At 32.2% G+C, this 22,662-nt stretch overlaps 1 protein-coding gene across 13 annotated transcripts in view; it reads right to left on the reverse strand.

Annotated features, from left to right (window-relative positions):
- Positions 1 to 1,035: 1,035 nt before the first annotated feature.
- CNOT2 (CCR4-NOT transcription complex subunit 2) overlaps positions 1,036 to 22,662 on the reverse strand; it is a 129,884-nt gene continuing 108,257 nt past the window's right edge. For 10 of the 13 annotated variants that reach the window (XM_006095471.2, XM_014461501.2, XM_023759457.1 and 7 more), the window contains 10 exons: positions 21,357 to 21,436; positions 18,692 to 18,817; positions 16,795 to 16,919; positions 15,740 to 15,860; positions 15,487 to 15,643; positions 12,793 to 12,854; positions 12,654 to 12,703; positions 10,560 to 10,660; positions 9,015 to 9,159; positions 1,036 to 2,181 (listed from right to left, as the gene is read on the reverse strand). In XM_006095471.2, the coding sequence (XP_006095533.1) occupies positions 2,095 to 2,181; positions 9,015 to 9,159; positions 10,560 to 10,660; positions 12,654 to 12,703; positions 12,793 to 12,854; positions 15,487 to 15,643; positions 15,740 to 15,860; positions 16,795 to 16,919; positions 18,692 to 18,817; positions 21,357 to 21,436 (1,054 nt within the window). In that variant the 3' untranslated portion in view covers positions 1,036 to 2,094. Of the gene's footprint in view, positions 2,182 to 2,852; positions 2,899 to 9,014; positions 9,160 to 10,559; positions 10,661 to 12,653; positions 12,704 to 12,792; positions 12,855 to 15,486; positions 15,644 to 15,739; positions 15,861 to 16,794; positions 16,920 to 18,691; positions 18,818 to 21,356; positions 21,437 to 22,662 lie in introns of those variants that run through there. The other 3 variants (XM_023759456.1, XM_014461492.2, XM_023759460.1) reach the window with 3 other exon arrangements.

Genomic DNA, 22,662 nt, shown 5'->3' on the forward strand with positions numbered 1-22,662 from the left:
ATGGGCTATTTTGCTCTTCTGAGTCATTCACACAATACCAATCATGATTATGGTGACGCTTTATGTTGTTATGTTTGTATCATAAGAATAGATACCCTTCTACTTTTTTGTTTTACCTTTCATGTTTTTGTAGGAAGTTACATTTAACAGTAAATTATTATGAAAAAATGTATTTTTTTTAAAAAGAAATTGATTTGTAGGATTTGACACTGCTTTATGTCAAATATGGTGTGTGTTCTGTGAAGATTTTTTTCACAACAATAAAATTATATAAGTGCCATCTTTCCTATGAAGAGATGCTTTGGTTAAATCTGAAAGATTAAAAAAATCCTGTTATTTTTATATCAGCTTCATATCTCAAAATACATAGAAAGGGATAAATCTTGCCATTTTATAATCCTGACACAGAAATGTCATGTTTCATTTTCAAAAATGATTTGGTAAATGTCAAACTTTCACTCTTCATAGAAAAATAGGTTAAAAAGGAAAATTTACAGATCAATACTCACTGCCTCCCTTTTACTATCTTTAGTTCTGCTTTCATAGCTTCAGTCTTCAGGCATTTTTAAATACAGTATTTAAGTTTAGATGGAAAAGAACCCATCAACTTGTAACTGTGAAATATCCAGGCCAGCACACTGGAGGTGAAGTCTGTCCTGCCACTGCTTTTGGCTTCCCTTAATCTGAGTATTACTTCTTAATGATAAATATCAAAGGTCTAGCGAGAAATTTCTTACAAGTTTCATGCAAAAGAAAAGCATTTTGATTGGGTCCCAAGAGTGATCAGGAAGTTTTATTTCTAATAGTTTTCTCTGTTTTGAACTTGGTTAATACTAAAAATGTCTACATTTTAACCTACCAGTGAAATGGTGATGGCTCCAGTAAACGACTTGTCAAAAACTGAAAGAAAACTACATTTTAAATTGTTTAGTTACACCCTTCAATTTGATATTTGTAAACCCTTAGTTTTCTTATCTTCTATTTTTCATGCTGAAGAAATAATTTCACAATTTCAAATCAAAGTCAACACTGCAGTGAGGAGAGCTTTTCTACTTTATTACAAAGAGAAGAAGCCTTTATGTGGTCAGAAAATACAAGATTGATCTTTTTTTCTCTTCCTATGAAATGCTGCTGTTCAAACAGCCAGAGTGAATTGTCTCAGTTCACTTCTTTAAGTCCCATCACATTCACTTGGGTATGGATGTCCTTGGCTGCTGAAAATCTGGCCCTTTAGTGCACAGGGCGACAAAGTCCCCTGACCAGCAGTTCCAGAATGTCCCATTTTCATATATTGCATCCATGCACACCTCCTAAAAATGAGGTACAGCAGGGCAAACATTTTCCAAAATAGATGTCATATATATAATATATACACATTCGTACATACATACCTTTATTCATGTGATGTCCAAAAATTTAAAAAAAATGTACACATTTATTACAAAATCGTAACAAAGACTGGACAGTGTTTTGCTCATTCTGGAAAGATGAAGCTCAGTAATAACACAACCCTGGAAACCATCCAGAGATTGTGGCAATCTCTTTCTTCTAAACAGTCAGATATTCTTGCGTTAAGCTTGGCGAAACTGCCTTTCAAAAACAAAAGGGGAAGTAAAATGAAGGAAGCAGACCTTGCTCATCTTTCCAAATGAAATACGAGAAGGATCTTCACATAAAAATGCACAAACATTTGTTATTTTATTACCAATAGTGCTACAATGAACAATGCAAATTTTGTGGTCTAATTTTGTTGAGTCTTTTGTGGGTTTTCTTTTTTACATTTTAGAAACTAAACGGTAAACTTCTGTCAGTGTATTTGCTTGTCTTTATAGACCCAAGTCTGTCTGCTGGCAAAAAAAGAAAATAAATGAAAAAAATTCAGACCCTGCTCGAACTAGAGAAAAACAAATTACAAATTTAGTTGTTGGGCAGCACATAATTAGTAAGGCAGGACCTCAAATGGTGACCCTTTGCGTAAGCCAATTGCCAAATCCTCAAGGAATTAAAACCAGGGTGCCTGAGCCACATCAGTTCTGCAGTTATGTTGAGTATTGTGCTGAGACAGCCATACCCCAAGAAAAGGGAAGTCTTTTTTTAGAAGGCTTGCTGAGCAGGGTTGTAGTTGAAGGTGGATGGCAGGTGAGGCCGTTCTTCTAATTTGTCATATTCCAAATGGAACTCCTACAAAACCAAATTTAAGAATTTAGTTGATTTCCTCTCCCTTTGTCCTCCAAGTTTTGTGAAAACATATTTTACTATATTAACAAAATACCTACATATATGAGAACGTTCACAGACACAGATATGCCAACTAACTTTTCTCTTAGGTAAAATATAGCTTGAATGAAAATAATATGCTGTCATTTCTATCTAATAAATAAAATAGAGACTTCCTGCATAAAAGTCAGACTTCTCATGAACATCTATTTTATGACAAAAATTCTATGCTTCTTTCCCCCTCAAAAATAAAAACTTGACAGGGTACTTACTATATCACTAATAAAAAACACAGAAAATTAGAGAATATAGGGTGTCCCCAAAAATGTATAACACACTTTGAATAGATTATAAAGTCAGTATTTATTAACATACAGTTCATTTTCAAAATTTAAAAGAATCTACAGAAAGGAATAATTTTCTTTTTCAACGCCAGTTTTCAAACTGATGACCGTTCTGGTCCAGGCACTGCTGATAATATGAAGCAATGGAATCGCAAACATCAAGAATCATTTCGTTCGGTATTTTGTGCACCCTCGATTCGTCGACTGCTGTTGGTTTTGTACCATAAACTTTATCTTTTATGTATCCCCATAAAAAGAAGTATAATGCCACTTTAGGATAAATTTTCTTTGTTCAAAACTTAGTATGGCTTCACCCATTATTTCAAATCAGTTAAACCTGAAAAGGAGTGAAAATTAAGTGAGTTATCAGCTGTTAAAGTGTGTATACATTTTTGGGACATGCTATACTTAAAAGTAAAGCCTCATTCAATGAAATATAAAACCTAAAAATTTATTTTTCATGAAAAAACTTTAGAAATAGTTTACCAATTTGTCTTATAAAAAAAGCATACAAAGTTATTCTAACATTTAAATTTCAGGAAAAACAATGAACTTAAAACTCACACATCTCCAGACTTCCCATTTCACAAAAGCAAACCCCTGAAAAGATGTAACTGCTACCCAAAACTAGATAGTGGCTGATGTAGGCACATTTGAAAGCAAACTGCACAGCCTATTCCAATTAAACTTCCAAAATACTACATTATCTTCATGAGTTTTAAAATTTAAAAATGTTGAAGCCATTGTTTTCATACTTAACCAAGATCAATGAGATGCAGAATATAATTTTTTATCCTATCCTATATAATAAAAGCCTAATATGCTAAATGTCCAGTTGACCGTTCAACCAATTAAAGCATAATATGCTAATGATATGCTAAGGCTGCTCAACCGCTCGCTATGACATGCATTGACCACCAGGAGGCAGATGCTCCGACTAGTAGGTTAGCTTGCTGGTGGGGTCCGGCTGATTGGGACTGAGCGAGAAAGGCTGGACATGTCCTGGAGCCCTCCCACAGTCCCTCCCCAGCTGGCCAACCTCCTTCGTCTCTCCCGGCCCCAATCATGCACCAGGCTTCTAGTATTAATATAAAAATCATACTTTTGCAAATCCAAAGAGCAAGCGGTTCTAAAATCATTAATTCTACAACTAAATTCATTTAGCACAAACTATCTCAGTCGATCACATTTTAAAAATTATTTAATATGATATATTATGATTAAAGAAAGCCAGCAAGTAATGTTAGTACTATGGGTTACTATATTTTACCTTATCTGTTTTGTTTTGTATTGATTTCAATAATGAGTATTTCCACTATTAAATTAAGGGGGAAAGTTCACTCTTAAATTAAAATGAAAACCTATGTCATGATTAAATTTTGAGATACAAAACCAAGTATTTAAAATTTAAGGATATTACATTAACAATTACATAAAGAGCAAGTATAACTTGCTGAAAGTCTAATGTGTGTCAAAATAGGGCTAGAGTTGATTTTATTCTAATCTTTATAACTGTAGATATCATCTTCATTTTGCACCTGAGGAACATGGGGCTCACAAGTAACTTGCCCAAGTCATACAAGTATCAGGTTTAGGATTAGAATCCAGATCCGTGTAATACCATGACTTTTCCAGCATAAAACATTATTTTTAATATTCTTAGCCGAAGATCCAAAATAGAATCACTTCATTACACCATATATCCATAAATAATGTTGAAAAACTTCAGTCCACTGACAAATATTTATAAAGAAGGCACCCAGGGATGACTTTAATCTAAAAAGGTTCACTTTATACGGTTTGTAGAGTAACAAAAGCACAGTGGTTATATGCTTATCAGTAAAAACTAGCAATATCAGAATTACCATCACAATCACCACAGCTCTCTCTAATACACTGTATAAGCACAACTCTCTTTTCACCTGGCTAGGCTTTAAAAGAATTTATTGTCTGGCTTTAAGATGCATACCCAGTTAGTAAAGAAAGTATCTTTTTGATCTATCATTCTAAATTATGTGTAGTTATAGGGTAAAAAGTCTAGTTGTAACTGTGACAAATCATACATCTCACGACCTAAGTTTTAAAATTTAAAATTCTGTTCCATTTTCCTGTCTTTGTCATTGCACATTGGTGAATTCTATTGTTAAAATTTATAACTAGAGTGATTTCATCAATGCACATATATTTTCCCTATATCTTTAAAAAAGAGATCAGTTTAAATCTAGGGAACATAAATATTTTAATACTAGAGGCCGGGTGCACAAGATTTGTGGACTTGGGGGCGGGGGGGTCCCCCAGCCAGGCCTGCGCCCTCTTGCAGTCTGGGAGCCCTTGGGGGATGTCCAACTGCGGGCTTAGGTCTGCTCCCCGCTCCCCAGGGGGAGCCGGCTTAAGCTGGCAGTTGGACATCCTTAGTGCTGTGGCAGAGGAGGGAGAGGCTCCTGCCACTGCCACGGTGCTTGCTAGCCGTCAGCCTGGCTTCTGGGCTTCTGGCTGAGCAGCACTCTCCCTGTGGGAGTGCACTGACCACCAGGGGGCAGCTCCTGCGTTGAGCACCTGCCTCCTGGTGGTCAGTGCGTGTCATAGCAACCAGTCGTTCCGCCCTTCAGTCGATTTGCGTATTACCCTTTTATTATATAGGATGATAATTAAGAGACTCACAAAGACCTTTATATCAGATTTAGAAATTAAATAGGTCACACTTTTGTGTTCCATTTTTAAAATCTTATTTTTGTTTTCTCTATACTTTCATTGTTAAAATATGCAAAGCTTACTATATACTGGTATCCCTAACTTTGATTGTTGATTACATCTCTTTTACATGTTTATGCTATATGCACACACATAACACATATGTACACCTCTACCTCTGTATAATCTGTAGGGGCAAGAAGGATGTCTTCTTTTGTATATGACTACCTACTGTCTAGAATAGTGCCAGGGCCCTAGCAGGAATGTAACTAATGGTTGATGAATTAATAAACACAGTTTTCTTCATTTCTTTTAGAAACAGAACACTTAACTATTAAAGTATTCAAAGATTAGGTATTAGAAGATCTATGTATGTATTTGCTTTAATGGAAAAAAATTTTTAGATTACAGTTTAATGATTTTAAAGGCTAGAATGAGTTCTAGATACTTTTAAAAAATAACTTCTATTGTCTTCATTTTTCTATTAATAAAATTAGGTTACATATTCTCAAAAGGTTACTAAGAAGCAGAATTGGAACACATGCACTGGATTCAGATGTCAAGTAAAATTATTATTACTGATCAAATTTCACAGAAAAACATACACTGCAGGAATGTTTTCTAAAATCCTCAGAAATGTCAGCTTTTTCTTAACTTTAATGATAAGTCCTCATTAAATTTTAGGAAGGAAGTAACAAACTATCTTAAGTACAGTTATATTAGAAATACTTTTTATTTTGAAAAAAGCACATTCCTAATTACAGTATAAAAAGTACTAAAATGTACAAGTGAAGTTAATGAAAAAAAAAATAAATAAAAAAAACCACCCTTATTTATATCAGGCTATGATATGATAAAAATCCTAAGCATTAAAAATCCTATTCAATGTTGGACTCAAATGGTAAAGTTAGGCCGAAAAAATTCTTAAGTTTGTAAGTTTAGTATGAGAAAGCTACTGATAACAGGGCAGCCTCCAGCATCTAAAATTTCCCTGTGGATGAAATGATTTTTCAAATTTTACTCATTAAGAGTAAAATAACTACTATCCAAATTACCACTATTTTAAATTAGTGGGATAGTGAGTAATTTCACATAAGACAGACCACCTAGTCTGCTGACAAGTCAAGATTATCTAAAAGGGGAGAATAAGCAAAGGCAGCATCAACATTTTTATGTACATAAATTATTGACATATAAGACATTTTTAAAATAAATAACGGGCCACATCCTAGAACTCAGAGTCAGAATTTTTAGGGATAAGAAGTACTTCTGATTTAAATAATCTCCCTTACTTAACATTTCAATTCTTAATTTCCCTAAAAATATTAAGTGGTTTGCAAAAGAGAAAGGAAGAACCTCATATACAAGATATTCTGGATGGAGACCTGATTATGGTCGAATCAGGACAATACTTTTCATGATACCATGGTAACATCAAGTTATTAGTTATAATACTAATTCTCAGTGTAGGCTTCTTACAATGAGTTGAAGCTATTTAATGCATGTTCTTTAACTGTAAATAGTAAGCCACACCTACTTTACAGATGAGGACTTTGAAATTAACTTGGGACCTGGCATTTTAATGGAGTTTGTGTAGTATAATGAAATCTGTTAATGAATATAACTATGAATGAAATTAATTTAATTCCTAATCCAGTTTCTAGAAAAATACTGAAAACAACCTAAAAAAACAGAAGTCATTGCAAAAGTTTATTCTATGAATACAATACAACTTGGTTTAAGTTTATGAACCTGTACTTTAATACAACCAAAAGAAATTTGATAAAAACCAAAATTCCACTTGCTTTCATTACTATGAAAATAATTTTGTTAAAGAATATCAGTACAAGTGGCCAGCAAATTACTTCAAGAGAGATTTCTTAGGGAAAAGTTTAGTGATTATTTCCCAAATTTTATTTTCCTACGGCACTGCTAAAAATTTTAAAGGAAAAGGTTAAGAAAACCCAACAATACGAGAGATAAAATTGAGTAAAATTATTTTGTGTGTGCGCGTGTACACACACACACACAAAATATTCTTTAAAATGACATTTCTCTGACTACGGATTTCCTTTTGTGAGATAATAAGGGGTCCTATTAATGTTTAATAGGGGCCCTATTAAATTGTTTCTGAATATTTAACTTTATGGGGAGAACTTAGTTCTATAGGAAACAAGTACTTTTCATATAACTTGATTTTCTTCACATATACTGAACTGAAATGTATCTAAAATTATATATCTATCTACTTCACACATCCACCCCTTTTTTGCATATCCTAAATTTGGAATAATTTACAAGCAAAAGCCTCAAATTGAATGGAAAAAACTTCAGTTATTTCCTAATAGAATTTTTCATCCTCCAAAGAGACCTTTTCTCTCCTATAGAATCAACTAACAGAGTTTCTCAAAGTATGGCTCCAGACACGGACCAGCGTCATCATTGGCATCACTTGGGAACTTGTTAGAAATAAAAATTCTCAGGTTCCATCTACAAACTCACTAAGTCAGAAACAATGGCGGTATGGCCAAGCAATCTGTGTAAAGGTCTCCAGGTAATTTTGATGTAAGCTAAAATTTGAGGACCATTGACCTAACCTAATAACAATCAATTATCATTTTTCCATCTTTGGGAAAAAAGAAGCTGTAATAACAATGATTGAAACAGAAGCAACAAACTACCACAACTACTCTCATATATAAATACTCAGTATTTGCCAAGCACTACATTTAGTATAAATGTGTTTGTGTGTAATCTAATTTAAAGTTCATGAAAATCTAGAGGTAAGTATTTTGATTTAAAAGGAAACTTGCACAAGGTGAAAGCATAAATAGCAGAAACAGGAGTTAAATTTAAATCCATGACAACAAAGACTATGGCTTTCTATTACACTATCACTTCTTAAAGAACAGGTAATATACACAATGTCTTATGTACTCTTTGTAATGAATATAATTATTTTAACATAACTGAAAAGTTAGAACATAGATCTACTTTTGAAATCAAGATATGCATAATAAGTAGAATGGTTAAAATAACTCAAATACAGTCTATAGTGGTATATGGACTTGGTCTGAGAAGTAATGACATTTATCATTGAGAAAACACCTAAAAATAGTAATTTTTAAAAAATTTAATCCCTTGTATTTTTCAAGTTTTATATGAAATCTTGTAATTTAAAACGTTTTTCGTGATAAATATCTGGTAAGCACTTTACATTGTTTTCTTAAAATGTTTTACCTTTTTATCAGTTTAGTAAAGCTGACTCGAAAGAAAAAAAAGCCCAAACTAACAACTAAAAAATCATCCAATGAACTGTCTTCTGTTGCAAAACTCTAAACTCCTTTCTTTAATGTGTGCAACTGTTTTAAAAACCCTGTATCTGTTTATATATACCGGTTTATGGGAAATCTCAGACCTGCTTAATAAAAAGTAACAATAATATAATACATGACTGGCATTGCACAAGAGTATCTTTATTTTACAACTTAGTAGAAACAAAAATATTTAAAATGTCACCAAGGCTTTTGAAAAGTTACAAAATTTCTTACCAAGTTCAATCATTTTTCTAACTATGAGTGATATGAACTGTTTCTGCATACTCTCCTAGAGTTAAATAAATCAAGCTGAGGAGGTAGAGACAAAAGACCAAATATCTGGCACATTACTAAAATGAATGCATTGGTACATATAAACAGACAAGAGAGGTCACTTCTTTTTTAAATCTACATTTATACATTTACACATGAACAAAATATATACCTTAGCTACTTTCCTCCAGTTAAGACAGTCAAAGAAGTAATATGTTCCCCTCTCATATGTATTGGTTTTCATTGTTGGCTCCATGCCTGGTGCCCTGGTAATCCATACTCGTTCTTCTTTGTGGTATCTCCAATCACGGTTAAAACTTCAATTTTTAAGAGAAAAAGACAATTAATATTTTCCTGTGGCTCATATTTTTAAAACTTTTCTCAGAAAATTATTACACATAAAATATATAAATAAGAATGCTTCTTTGTCCTGACTTTTATTGTTATTATGTACAACCCTAGTGAAATAAATGCAGAAAAATAATTTCTTAATTTTTCCAAAACCCACATCTTTACTTAACTGAAGAAACTTTTAATGAAAACAAAACAAGATCTTAAAAACTTTATGAGTGATGTGGTAAAATCTTAGGCAGACCAAATAAAGAACGATTGTGTTCCAGAAACTTCACTTTTTTGTTCTTCTTAATATTCAATAGAAATAGAAATATCTATTAAAACAAACAAAAATGCCAACTACTTGAATTATTTTGTATGGAACTAAATACAATGTCTATTTGAATTAACTATTTAAATTCACACAACACCTCCACGTAAACAAGTATCTTCCTATCCATACCATGAGGTAATTTTTAGATTTATGATATGAGACAAAACAGCCAGTGATGGATGGATGAATGAATTTATTTACTTATAACTTAAAAGGAACGGTTATCAATTCCTATCTTACAAAAAATGTGAAAAGAACATGAGAAAAAAACAAATTCTCAGCTGAGAAATAAAAAACAATTTATTATCAACACAGTAAGTTTTACAGTTAAGTATCTAATCAAAGCCATTTGTAGAAATATTATAAGAAATGTTCTAAAATACTTAAATCTGTAAAAATGTCTCCTAATCATAACATCAGAATTTTTTAGTAACTCACTGTATAGTAATCATGATTAGAATGACTAATATGTTACCAACTGTACATGAGAAACAACACACTTTTTATTTGTACAGCATCAGGTAAAAACAGAAATGCTCAGAAAAAAACATATCCGTGGACCAACTTCTTAACAGTAATTTAAGTTGGACTTTATCTTATCAATATTCAAAACACACAAGATATATGTACAGTGAGTTGCCCACATAATATTTAATAGATGTTTACTGAATGATGAAATTCACTGTCACTAACACATGTGGTTCCATAAGGAGTCAGATGAACCACAGTTATGAACCATATCTTATAAAAATTAGATTCACCAAATCCATGATCCAAGTTGATTCTGTCTTCAGGCTTCTTTCAAACTTAGGGTTAAGTTTAAAATTCTTTTTATGTACACAGTGATTATGAAGCCATAGTAATCTAAGATTTCAATCTAAATTAACTTTATTTTACTAAATGTAAAAATAAATTTCTTGATGGAGAAATATTTTCACTTTAAAAACAAAAGACAAAAACTACAGCCATCATAATTTTTTTAAAAAGCAGCTTTTAGAATAAACAAGATCCACTATAATACAAAAATGTTTAAAAATATTTTGAACATACAGCTCTACTGCAGCTAGAAGTTGTAATACGTCTCCTCCATTCATGTAATAGAGATAGAAGAGAAGGTCTTCTCCATATCGGCCAAGTTTTATTGCGGCCAGCTAGAAAAGAGAAATAAATTATTCTCAAATGTAAAACAAGTCTGAAAATCCTAACATATAACTACTACCACTAAAGTAAAAACAGAAACATAAACTCTTCTCTTCATAGCAGATAACTGCTATTACATGATTACACAAGTAGCTATAATTCTAAAGGAGAGTTTCATCATTTAGGGTAGTTTATTATTTAAGTGACTAAAGTTATTTAACAATTACTTCTGGTACATCTATTTTATGTACTAATAGGAAAAGAGCTAAATAAAAACTTCTAATTGAGTTCAAATGCTGAATGTCTTACTTAAGGGATTTATCAGTTATCCAATGTGGGAGTAATAGTGAAACATTGTGCTCGGAGATAAAGAACTTATATTCAAGATCTAATTCCATTACTTACTAATATACCATTTCAAGTAATTTAATGTCTCTAAACTTCAATTATAAAATGTAGAAAATGAAATCTTACAAGGGTTACTAAGAATGAAAATGAAATTAACTAAGTGACTGTATGTGAACAAGCCTTGTATGCCTGATAGACTCACAGGAAATGTTATTGAATCTACATTTGACAATGACTCAACCACAAATCAGTTGGTTAAGTATATTTAGCAAATCATGGATGTTAAGTACAAAAATGATGACGAGATTGCTTTTTTTTGATTAAATGAATGTATGACTGCTTTACATGTCCCTCTAGAAAGCAGAAACAAATTGTCTACCAACTATAAAATGTGAGTTCAATAGTTTCAAATTCTCACATTAATATAAATCTTAAATGCTCACCAAAACAACAATACTTTTATCTTTTTTCTTAATCCTGTATCTAAATATTTACTTAACTGCTACACATTCTCTGAATGTAATTTTTCTCTCCATTCATATTATCCCCATTCAGGTAGCAGTCCCACATGTGTCAAATCATCCTAAGTTAGTAAATTGGAATTGAGAAATGGTCTTGATCCTTTAGGTATTGGGAGCAAAAGAGTCCTACAGTGGAGGTGGCAGCAAGTCACACAATCCAAAAATAGAAAAAGATATCTATCTCCATCTCATACTTATCTTCCACCTAACTCAAGAATTAAGACATAGTGAGAAATATATCTCTTTATTTGCCTGTCCACAACATCAATATCGATTTGGCTTACACAACTACATGGTACAGATGCAGAACACTGTCATTTACATTAGCCACTTATACACATAGGAATAACACAAATATGTAATTTTAATATATTATATCCTTTCACAAGGCCAAAATCCAGACACTATTTCTAACAAAAATAAACTCTTAGTTCTTTCCCCTAAAGTAAGTGTTTACCACTTTCTTTCTTTCTTTGACCAGGGAAAAAAGAAAAAAAAAAGATTAAAGCTGCAATCTGTTAACAGTTACTTTATAACTAGAATTTTAGGTAATTCAAAAATAGAAAAAAAAATTACAGAAAAAAGCCAAAAGTCATAAGTAGTTTTTAAATATATAATTCTATTAAAAACACTGTATCTGTACTATAAGAAAATCTTTCTAACCGATAAAGATATAAAATCTAAAAAAAGATTTTATATATACACAGATTGGCAAAAGTAGGTTTACAGTTGCATTGTAATATTCTTATGAGTTAATAAAGCTACTGTAATAATCATAACCTGCATGTCTTCTTCCGTATGAACATCAGAAGGAATTTATACATATTTCAAGTTAGTTTATTCCCATCAACTACGGTGATGGTTGTACACTATTACTGATAACTATAAAGCAGTATTTTATCAGTCCTAAAAGTGTTTTGTTGAAAAATATTAAAAAAAAAGTAATCCAGAACCTCATCAACATTAATATTACAAACCAAAGTAGAAATAAAATTGCTACATATAGCTGAATAAACATGTGAAATCATACCTGAGACCATTGCTAATTATTTCCAAGTATTATGCTATCTGAACTGAAAAACAGTGCCTGAATACTTATAAATTCATGCTGAGTAGAATAATAAACTACACTCACCTTATCCCTAATGTGAATGTTCGTTAAGTACTCAGATGGAACATGGAAGTCTAGATAATAAAATAAAAAAAGCCTTATTAACTGATTCTCAGTTATAAATATATTTTTTAAAGGTCTTAACACAAATACAATCTCCTACCTATGTCTTGAGGTCGACAAGGTGAAGATGCCCAGGGTGATGCAAATTTGGGGTAGAGATTTCTGAATAAAGGAGGGGAAAAAAAACACTCTGAAGTCCAGGGTAGGAAAAAAGATTTCTAATTTTAGTTCAGGATATCAGGAAAAACAATAACTTCAAAAACATTAAGTTTTTATTTCTAATTTCCTTTCTTGGGTTTACTATGACTTATATACAGCAGGAAACTGAAACCAGGTTTTATATATACAGGGGTTGGCAAAAGTAGATTTACAGTTGCATTGTGACATTCTTTTGAGTCAATAAAGCTATTGTAATAATCATAACCTGCATGCCTTTTTCCTTATGAACAACTGTACATATAGATATCTATGCCTATGCTTAGAATTCATTAATACCATGACCCAAGTAAAATTACTTTCTCATTTTTATGGTCAAAAAAAAAGAAAGAAAATCAGTAATTATTAAAAGCAAAAGTTCAAATTCATCAAATATTTATTGAGTGCTTATTATATGCCTGGAACCATTACAGGTGCTTGAAATACATCAACAAACAAAGCAAAGCTCACTGACAAAATGAAACTTACTTTTTGGTTCAGGATGGTGGATTGGAGGGAGGCAGATAAAAACTATTTACATGATAAATAATATTCCCCATTAGTGGAGGGGCAGAGAGAGGAGATTAGTTATATAATTAAATATAGGTATCAGGTTAGGTATCATTTAAAAGGTCAGATATGAACAAAGACTTGAAGAATGTAAGGAATTAACCATTATTTATCTGTTAAAGACTATCCTAGTCTGAGGAAACTGCTAGAACCACTAAGGCAGAGATGTAACTGACATGTCTGAGGTACAGCAAGAAGGCCAGTGAAGCTGGGACAGAGTGAACAAAGGGAGAAGCTATTGGAGAGAGACAGAAATCAGGCCTATAGATATTAGAAGGCCTGTAAATATTTTTGGGTTTTTAATCGTAATGAAACTATAAATCCTTAATGGGTATATAACAGAGAATTAACTTATTCAAAAAGAATTGTCCTGGCTGCTGTGTAAAGAAGAGATTATGAGGGGCAAAGGAAGGAGAAATAACCAGTGATTAGCTAATGGAGTAATCCAGGCAAGAGGGGATGGTGATTCAAAAGAGGAAGGTAGCAGTTAAACTAGTGAGAAGCAATACAGCAGCGCTTCTACTATGTATGTCAAATGTTGCTCACAGGTCAAAAAAGGATAAGTTCCTGAAAGTGACCAATGAATTTATTAATATACTGGTCATTTGATGACCTTGACAAGAATAGTTTTAGTGTAGCAGGAATAAAATATTAACAGAGAATAGAAGACAAATGGGATTTACAGAGATGGCTCTTTTGAAGAATTTTACTTCAAAGGAGAATATAAAAATGGGGGGCATTAGACCAAGAAGTCCTTTTAATATGAAAGTAATAACATATTTGTATGCCGACAGAAACAACCCAACAAAGTACAAAAAATTAGAAAAGAATGGATCAATTACAACAGGGGTGCTCAAACTTTTTAAACAGGGGGCCAGTTCACTGTCCCTCAGACCGTTGGAGGGCCGGACTATAGTTTAAAAAAAAACTATGAACAAATTCCTATGCACACTGCACATATCTTATTTTGAAGTAAAAAAACAAAACGGGAACAAATACAGTATTTGTATTTGCATGTGGCCCGCAGGCCGTAGTGTGAGGACCCCTGAACTACAACAACAGTGTGCAAGATAAGGGGAGTGCAGATGGTAGTAAATAGTTAGATTTGGTTGGAGGACTATGCTGACATTCTCTTCTGATTGCTTCCATCTTTCTTAAAAAAGTAGAAATAAAAAAAAAAAACAAGGCCATCACCTGAGAGTAAGGACAGGGGTTTGAATAGGCAAATATAAAATAGTTGCATAGGAGAGCAAAAGAATAAATGGACTAGGCATGCCAGTTATGATTATGGTTGGCAGAATTAAGGTCCTACTTTTCCCGTTCCTGGATGTATATCTACAATGAAACCAGGCAGTGAAGTTGTAAGTTTCTCTCCCACCAGGCTCAGTAGCACAGGTCAAAAATAGAATAGGCGGAGATATAACCAGGGTTATAGTTTTTTGCCACGCAAGTATGACAAAGCAGGAGAGGGGCAGAGCAGTCAAGAGTATATGCAGAAGAGCAGTATGACTGACCACAGAGTTTAACTGGGTAAGAAGGAAGCGAGTTCACTGCAGGGAAAGAGAGAGAGATGTTTCGGAACAACAAAAAGGTAAAAGAATCGATTGAAGGTCCCAATAGAGTCAAATGATTATAGGAGCCAACACTACAGGGAGAGAGATAGAAGATAAGAAGTGGCATGGGAGCACAGAATTAAAATTACAGAGAAACTAAAGTTACTAGTAATGGCAAGCTCAAAAGGATGACAAAAGAGGCGAGCAGGTGAGGTATAGTAGAGGGGTAAGATTTCTGGAGGAGAGAAATTCAAGGAGCCGAGATGTCAGGATTTAGAAAGATCATATATGTGTTTAAACGGCCAAATTATAAGAGGAGTAATATTGTGAAATGACCGAGATACAGGAGCTAATATGAAAGGGAATGACCCATGATTCAACAGATAACAGTAACAATTAGTGGCAGCAGGTGATATAATTTGATGATATGCAGGGAGATCTTACGTACAAATGTGGAAGGAAAGAAAAAAACTTACTCAGGAGAGTTCAGATTGAGGCCTAATGTTGTCAAGTCACTTCCTAATGCAAGATGTACCATTCCTGGGTCTGTCTCTGCTGCCCTGATAAATGTTAACAGGCCAATCATTCCAAATTGGTCCGTCACCATCCCTTGAGGAATGTTAGTAACCCGACCTGAATAAGAAGAACATAGTCATTTTTATCTTTGCTGAAAAAGTAAAAGAAAAAAAGAATTCTATAATACCACTGACATATTTTATGGAGTCCCACCATCAGGTAACACCTGGATCCCTTTTTTCTGCTGGTTATTATTTTGTGTTGTTGAACTTTTATCTCCAGGGAATTTGGGTCCATCTGTACTTGAAGTTGTCTTGCCAGATGTATTCAAATTCTAACATGAAAAAAAAATTAAACGTAACATTAATTTTTGTTAAATATAAAAATTTCAAATTCACATTTCTATTCATTCTTTATTATATTTAATTTGGTAGTAAGTTACCTGTGTTCCAAGTTCTACATTAAATTTTTCTGTTTCTACAACTGTCCCATAGTATTCAAATAAATCCTGTATTATACACACTTGAACATTTAAAGGACAAGGAATATATGAAACATATTCTTACTTATCTCAGATTTTCAGTCACAGACAAAATATATTAACTATCATCTCAGGACTTCATGCTTCGGGATACACTTGAAATTACAACTCTTCAATACTTTCATTTAGAAGAGAAACTAAGTACTTAAATATCACCATAAAAACCTCCAAGATAAGTCAGAACATACGCACTTTTAAAATTCGTATTTATTTTAATTCTTACCCAATAGTCTTCTTTATCAAAATTTTAATATACAAACTCCCATCACACAAAAAAAGCTATTTTCAGTGAAATGTGGAAGAAATAAACATATTCGTTAAGTCAGAAAGAGGAAGCTGAGTTGGCTGAATCAACACAGGAATAAAAATGTGTATAAAGATTCTTCAAGGAGAAAACTTACTCAAGAAAAACACAGCTCCTTAGAAGGCTATAATATCAAACTTCATGGGATCCAGCTGACAGGGACTACAATAAAAGTCTAAATTAACTCTGAGAAGTTCAACAGAAATTTGCAAACCTATATGAAATAGGAAAAAAATAGGCTATCTTCTAAGTTATAAAGAGTTTCCACATTCTTCAGAAGTTAGATTATTACGAATATTCAAGATAAACAATTTTGTAATAGTATTTAGTAAGTCCTTAATATAGTCTATAAAACTGTTAATATAAGAGAAATCTGAAGGGAAAACACTACATCACTGACATACATAATTCTCAGTTACTTACAGATTTACTGTCATCATTACTCGATGTTGGATCTTTATAGCTGGAACCAGGTAATGCTGGAAAGTCTTCGTTGTGTATTGAGAAGTCCTGGGATTGCTCATTTGCTGGTTTTGTTACCATTCCAACTATGTAATGAAAATAATCCAGAGAATTGCAATTGATATTTATGATATTTTTCTAAAAATTATAAAAAGTTAACTTTCCTCATAATATACCAAAAATATTTTTATTTTGCTCTGAAAGCATACTTCAAAAAAATTAGTATTCAGATAACAATAAAGAACTACATTTTTATATATTGATTAATAACTCAATATACAAAATAATGCAAGGGAAATAAGTGTTTAAGACATAATTTGATATTGATAATAATCATTAATTTTGTTTAAAAGCTTGCTTTATTTAAATATTTGACTAGCTATTATAAATACCAGTTGTCAAATACAAATGAACAAAATAAATTTTAAGAGAACATGTCAGTATTCTACTTGAAAGTGACTTACAGAGTGAGCAAATTGCAATCAATTATTAAACAACTCCGTATTATTTCAGATTTTCTTGGACTCCATGTAATAGATGTAAAACATGCAAGAACTGGGAAGTAATCCTCCCACTATACTTGGCATTAGTCAGGCCCTTATTGGAGACAATATCCAGTTTGGGGCGCCACAGTTCAAGAACGATATGGAGAAACTAGAGTTGGTCCAAGGAGAGCAACGGGAATGACTAAAGGGATGAAAAAGTGGACCTATGAGGAAAGGTTAAAAACATTAGAGTCTGAAGTGAGAATCAAGTAGCTAGGTACTCAACTTCCAGATCATTTTTTGTTATTTTTGGAAGACTGATTTGGAAACTTCAGAATATGAATGTTTTTCCCATCTTCATATATTATTCATTTTCATATTCTGAAAGGCATGGAAATCCTTCTAGGTTGAAAATGGGGAAAAAACAGTTGTAAGAGTGATGAACTGATCCCTCTAAGTTCATTGTTTTCTGCTACTGGTCTCTATTAGGTTCTGCCAAAAAGAAACAATATGTGCAAAGAATAAAAAGAATACGGCTACATTGCAGCTACATAATTTTCATGTCTAAATTGTTACTGCACATGTTTCTACAACTGTCCTATAATATACAAATAAATCCTGTATTATATACATTTGAACATTTAAAGGTCAAGGAATATAGGGAAAATATTTAGCACCCCTATTCTTTTCATTTAGCATCTATAAGACAAATTTCTTATTAGAGACAGTAAAATGGGATATTTTAATGGTGACGGAGAGTCTACATAAACTATACATGACCCATGAGCTGTGGTTCTCAACAGGAGGCAATTTTTTCTCCTACACATTTGTCAATTATGGAGACATCTGTGGTTGTCACAATGGGGGAAGGGTGAGAGGTAAGAGGTGATTCTGGCATCCAGCAGGCAGAGGCCAGGGATGTTGCTAAATATCCTATAATGTACAAGACAGCCCCTCATTTACAAGGTATTATCTGACCCAAATGTCAATAGTGTGGAGGTTAAAAAACTCGCTTAGAAAAAAATATTTACTGTATGGTCAGTCATTATTAATCACTAATAATGTATTCTTTTCATAAATGTGTGACGAATTAATAAAAGGCAGAGCACAAAATCATTAAGGTGTATCAATGCAGAACTGCCAGAAGAAAATAACTTCTGAATACCAATGAGGACTTCCTTTCGGTGTTTCTGTACAAACGAAGTTTTCCCATTTAACTTTGCTATGATGGTATTCTGGAAGGAAAATGCACTTTGGGTATATCAACTCCAATAAATAATACTACTCTGATAAGAAAACATACCAGTACCAGTATGTGTATATGTATGTGCAATGGAAACTTTCCATTGGCCATCATTAAAAAGCTTATTTACCATAAGGAGCTCTTCCAGCCAAGGGGTTTATTAATGGAGTTGGGTTACCACTTCCTTCCCTTCTGTTTCGGTCTGCTAATGCTGGAAAATCTGAAAGGTCCAATCCTGTCACATTTTCACTTCCATCTAAATAAGAAGAAGGAACACCAGTTATTGATTCAACCAACATTTTAAAGATATTATTAGAGGCCAACCATAATATAATTTGAAATGACAGTGCCTTCTTCTTATATAATGCACAGCACTGTACTAGGTATATGCAGGTGCACGATAAATATTCATGGATTGATTTCATGGACAAAAGAATTTCATGGACAATTCAGCAAAGCAAAATATAACTATCATAATAAAAATTTTAAATCTTAGAGACTTAAGGTAAAGAATAAAGAATAAGGTAGTACAGTGTATTTTCCCAGTGAAAGATGATACTCTAAAGTTATAGCTTTTTAGCTAGCAAGAGAGAGATTATTGTGATATAACTGCTCTTTTCATTATATCCAAAAGCAGAGCTTATATCTAAAATGCTTGGAGCTTCAATTATATACAAGTGTGAGAATAACAGTGCCTCCTGCAATGGCCAAAATCATATCTGAAGGGAGGCAGTGGAAACAGAAACCGTAAGGACTTCTTTCCTGTGATCTATTGGTCTCATCACAGATATATATGCATGTGTGTGAGTGCATGTGCGTTTTGATTTGGGGAAATAAGCAGGGTAGCACAACTAGGGTATAAGTAGGGTTCCCATGTCTGCTGAATGCTTAGGAAGCATGGGAATATGATATAAAGACCAAAAGTTTTTTACCTATTACACAGTAGGCGCTCAATAAATATATGTTAAATAAACTTTATTTTTGTTCATTTTAAATTTTTATAAACTCAGCTTGCTTCCTTTTAAAAATTAAAATTTAACCCAACATTTAAACTTTGCCTATTTTAATCATCCCCTTGTTTTCTTAACTTCTATTATTCTATAATTCTTACAATCTTGTATTCCTAATTTTTAAAGAATTTAATTTCTACCTTAGTTTTAGCCTGCAATATAGCTTTTTTTTTTCACCTAGCGTTTTATGACCATTCTCACTTTATTTTACCTTCTTTCCTGTTAATTTTAATTTTTCTCCAAGTTTCGTAATTAGAAAATCTCAGGAAAAAAACACTTTTATCTCAAGATAATTGCTAATAGAAAAAATACACTCTCTTAACATTCCAAGTTAGGTGGCAATTTAAAATTATGAAGGGTAAAAGATAAAATCATTCATACCCATTGATTTTTTTAAAAATTGAAGTTGATGAATTTTAGATACTATATGAATAAAATATAAATTAATAATTTACAGTTTCAATCTATACAGTAATCTCTTTTCAATTATTTGATTACAAATTAACTATATATTAATTTTTAATACACATATTCAGTTCCTCTAGATGAAATTAAATTGCCATGTTATTTGAGAATAGTTTTTACTTAACATAGTTAATTAACCCCCAAATTTATATTTTTAGGGATTTAGTAACAATTTTCCTATCATGAAATATTCTTAGTTAAAACAACTTTAAAAATAATTCTAAAATTTATAGACATATATAAAACCATAACTCAGAATATAAGATGGCACTGTCAGACAGTTACTTTATGGTACATTTAAAATGTTTCTGCCTTAAACTATGAGATGCAGCTTAATTTCAGAGATATTAAAAAAATGTACATTTTAGAAATAATGGGATGTGGTACTTCGTATTATTTTAACATCTTGAACACAAATTGTTAACTTTTAAATGCTAAAACTTGGAATTTTAAAGTCTCATTTGTTCAACCCATGCTGCTAAAGAGATAACTTTAAAAATCAAAGTCCATAGCCACAGATGACATTTCATTACTAAATCTTCTCTCAAGCTTCCACATATGCTCCATTTAACTGATCATTCTTTCACCTTCTACTTTTACATACATTTCTCTCTCAACAATCATAGTTATTTTGGCTCCTATGACCATAACAACATCCTTTATTTCCTTTCTCAGGAGGCAAGGGTGGAAGAGGGTGAAACCTGTAGCAGAATAGCAACAAAGCCTCCTATTTGGTCTGAAGCAGATGCTAAAAGAAATAAATCAACAGACTGCAAGAATTCTTTACTGTCAATATCAGAGTTGGTTTTCCATGTAATTAATTTTGAATTTTACACATAAAATTTCTAAGGGTTAAAATGCCAAAATCAGTATTAAAACTGTTAAGAAAAACTTATAAGTGGCTCCATATAATGTTAAAGATTTCTTCATTCTGGGTCTCACTGGCTAGAATGCCATACCACCCAACCTAGTTTAGACTATGGTGACAGGACTGAGGATAGGAAAAGTTCTTGAAGCAAAAAAGATTCAGAGGCATATATAAAGACTTAGTTAATGTTTAGGGTCCTCTAGGTATTAAGGAAATAATACTGAAATTATAAAACTATGCTATTACCATGCCAAGTGAAAAAATATATTTAAATATCTCTGAACTGTTCACTGAATTAAGTCCTATTCTTGTCAAATTCTCACCAAAATAAAATTCTACCAATTTAACACACAAAAAAATCCTGTAATATTTTAAGACCAGTATGTTCAATTGCTTTATATTTCAAAGATCTACCATATGTTTATAGGGTACTATCTCCAGAATAAGCTTACCTGTTCCATTAAAAATGTTACTTGATAAGGAGTTATTCATTCCAAATGCCTGATTCCTGTTCATTCCAAATCCAGACATACTGGGTACATAGAAAATAATTTTAGATATACAGTAAGAACACTAACTTTCAGATGAAGATAAACAAAAGTGTATACTTTTGGTCTCCTCATATAAAACAACAATATGTTCTAAAACAAATACTAATTTTGTTTTCCTGAGTTTAATTCTTTAATTTTATTTTAAAATCTCCCTAAGACCTTCCATGAACAACAGAGAACCAAACATCTTACACAGATGACTTAAAAAACAAAAAATTTATAAGTCTTGAAGAAAACAAAGATTAAGGGTACCATTTAGTCTTCTTGAGAGCCAACTTACTGGATATACTGGCAGAACTAACCTCAAAACTATGCAGTTTAGTGTAGGACCATTGTTCCTGAATACTTTTCTTCCACTACTGGGAAAGTATGCTACTGTTATTGTCCATAAAAGATCTTTTTTTCATACAGTCTTTCTTCCTCAACTAGAATATACACGCCTCATAAACCGAGTCCACGTCATATTCAACTGTGCATCCTCTGCCCTTAAGTGTCAGCAGGAAATAATAGGCACTCAAACATTTAGTTCATCTGAAGTAAATGATGCTTTTCTTTAACTGAATTCAGTGTTCTAAAACACATCATTCTTATTTAAATATAGTTTATCTTTCAGATACTTAAAAGAAAAAAATATCTTCCTGTAGCCCCCTCAATTTTAAAAATTAATGAACAATTGATAATTGGTAAATAGTTACAAGTGCCTTCTTTTTTTTTTTGCACAAGCCTAAACATGGAAAAACAAAGCAAAAAATAAGACTCAACTTAAAGCAAGGCTAGAAGTAATTAAGAATTTCAAAAGGAATTAATGCCAATTCTACAATGATAGTAAGAATTTTTAACATCAAAAAATCTAATAAAAAAAGACAGTGTATCCATGTTCTTAGTAGGGTTAAACTGTTTGAAGATAACAGGTGTCTTGTTTTTTTTCCCTTATGTCTAAAAAACTAACTATGACCAAACAATATTTTCATAAAATATGCAGCTGTGCAACAACAATACTTCAGAGAAGAGTAAGAAAGCCTATAGAAATGTTGGTTTAATAGCATGTTAGAATTGCTGATATAGGTACCTTCAAACACTGAATAAGTGCTAAGAGATGAAAACGTTCTATAATAAATATAACTCATCAATAGTAATAAGCAGGGTTTTAGAGATCCAAAGTATCATCAACAGTTTATAAACAAATTATTTTTAAAGACAATTAAAA

Source organism: Myotis lucifugus, unplaced genomic scaffold, assembly GCF_000147115.1.
Source record: "Myotis lucifugus unplaced genomic scaffold, Myoluc2.0 scaffold_156, whole genome shotgun sequence".
Classification (NCBI taxonomy): domain Eukaryota; kingdom Metazoa; phylum Chordata; class Mammalia; order Chiroptera; family Vespertilionidae; genus Myotis; species Myotis lucifugus.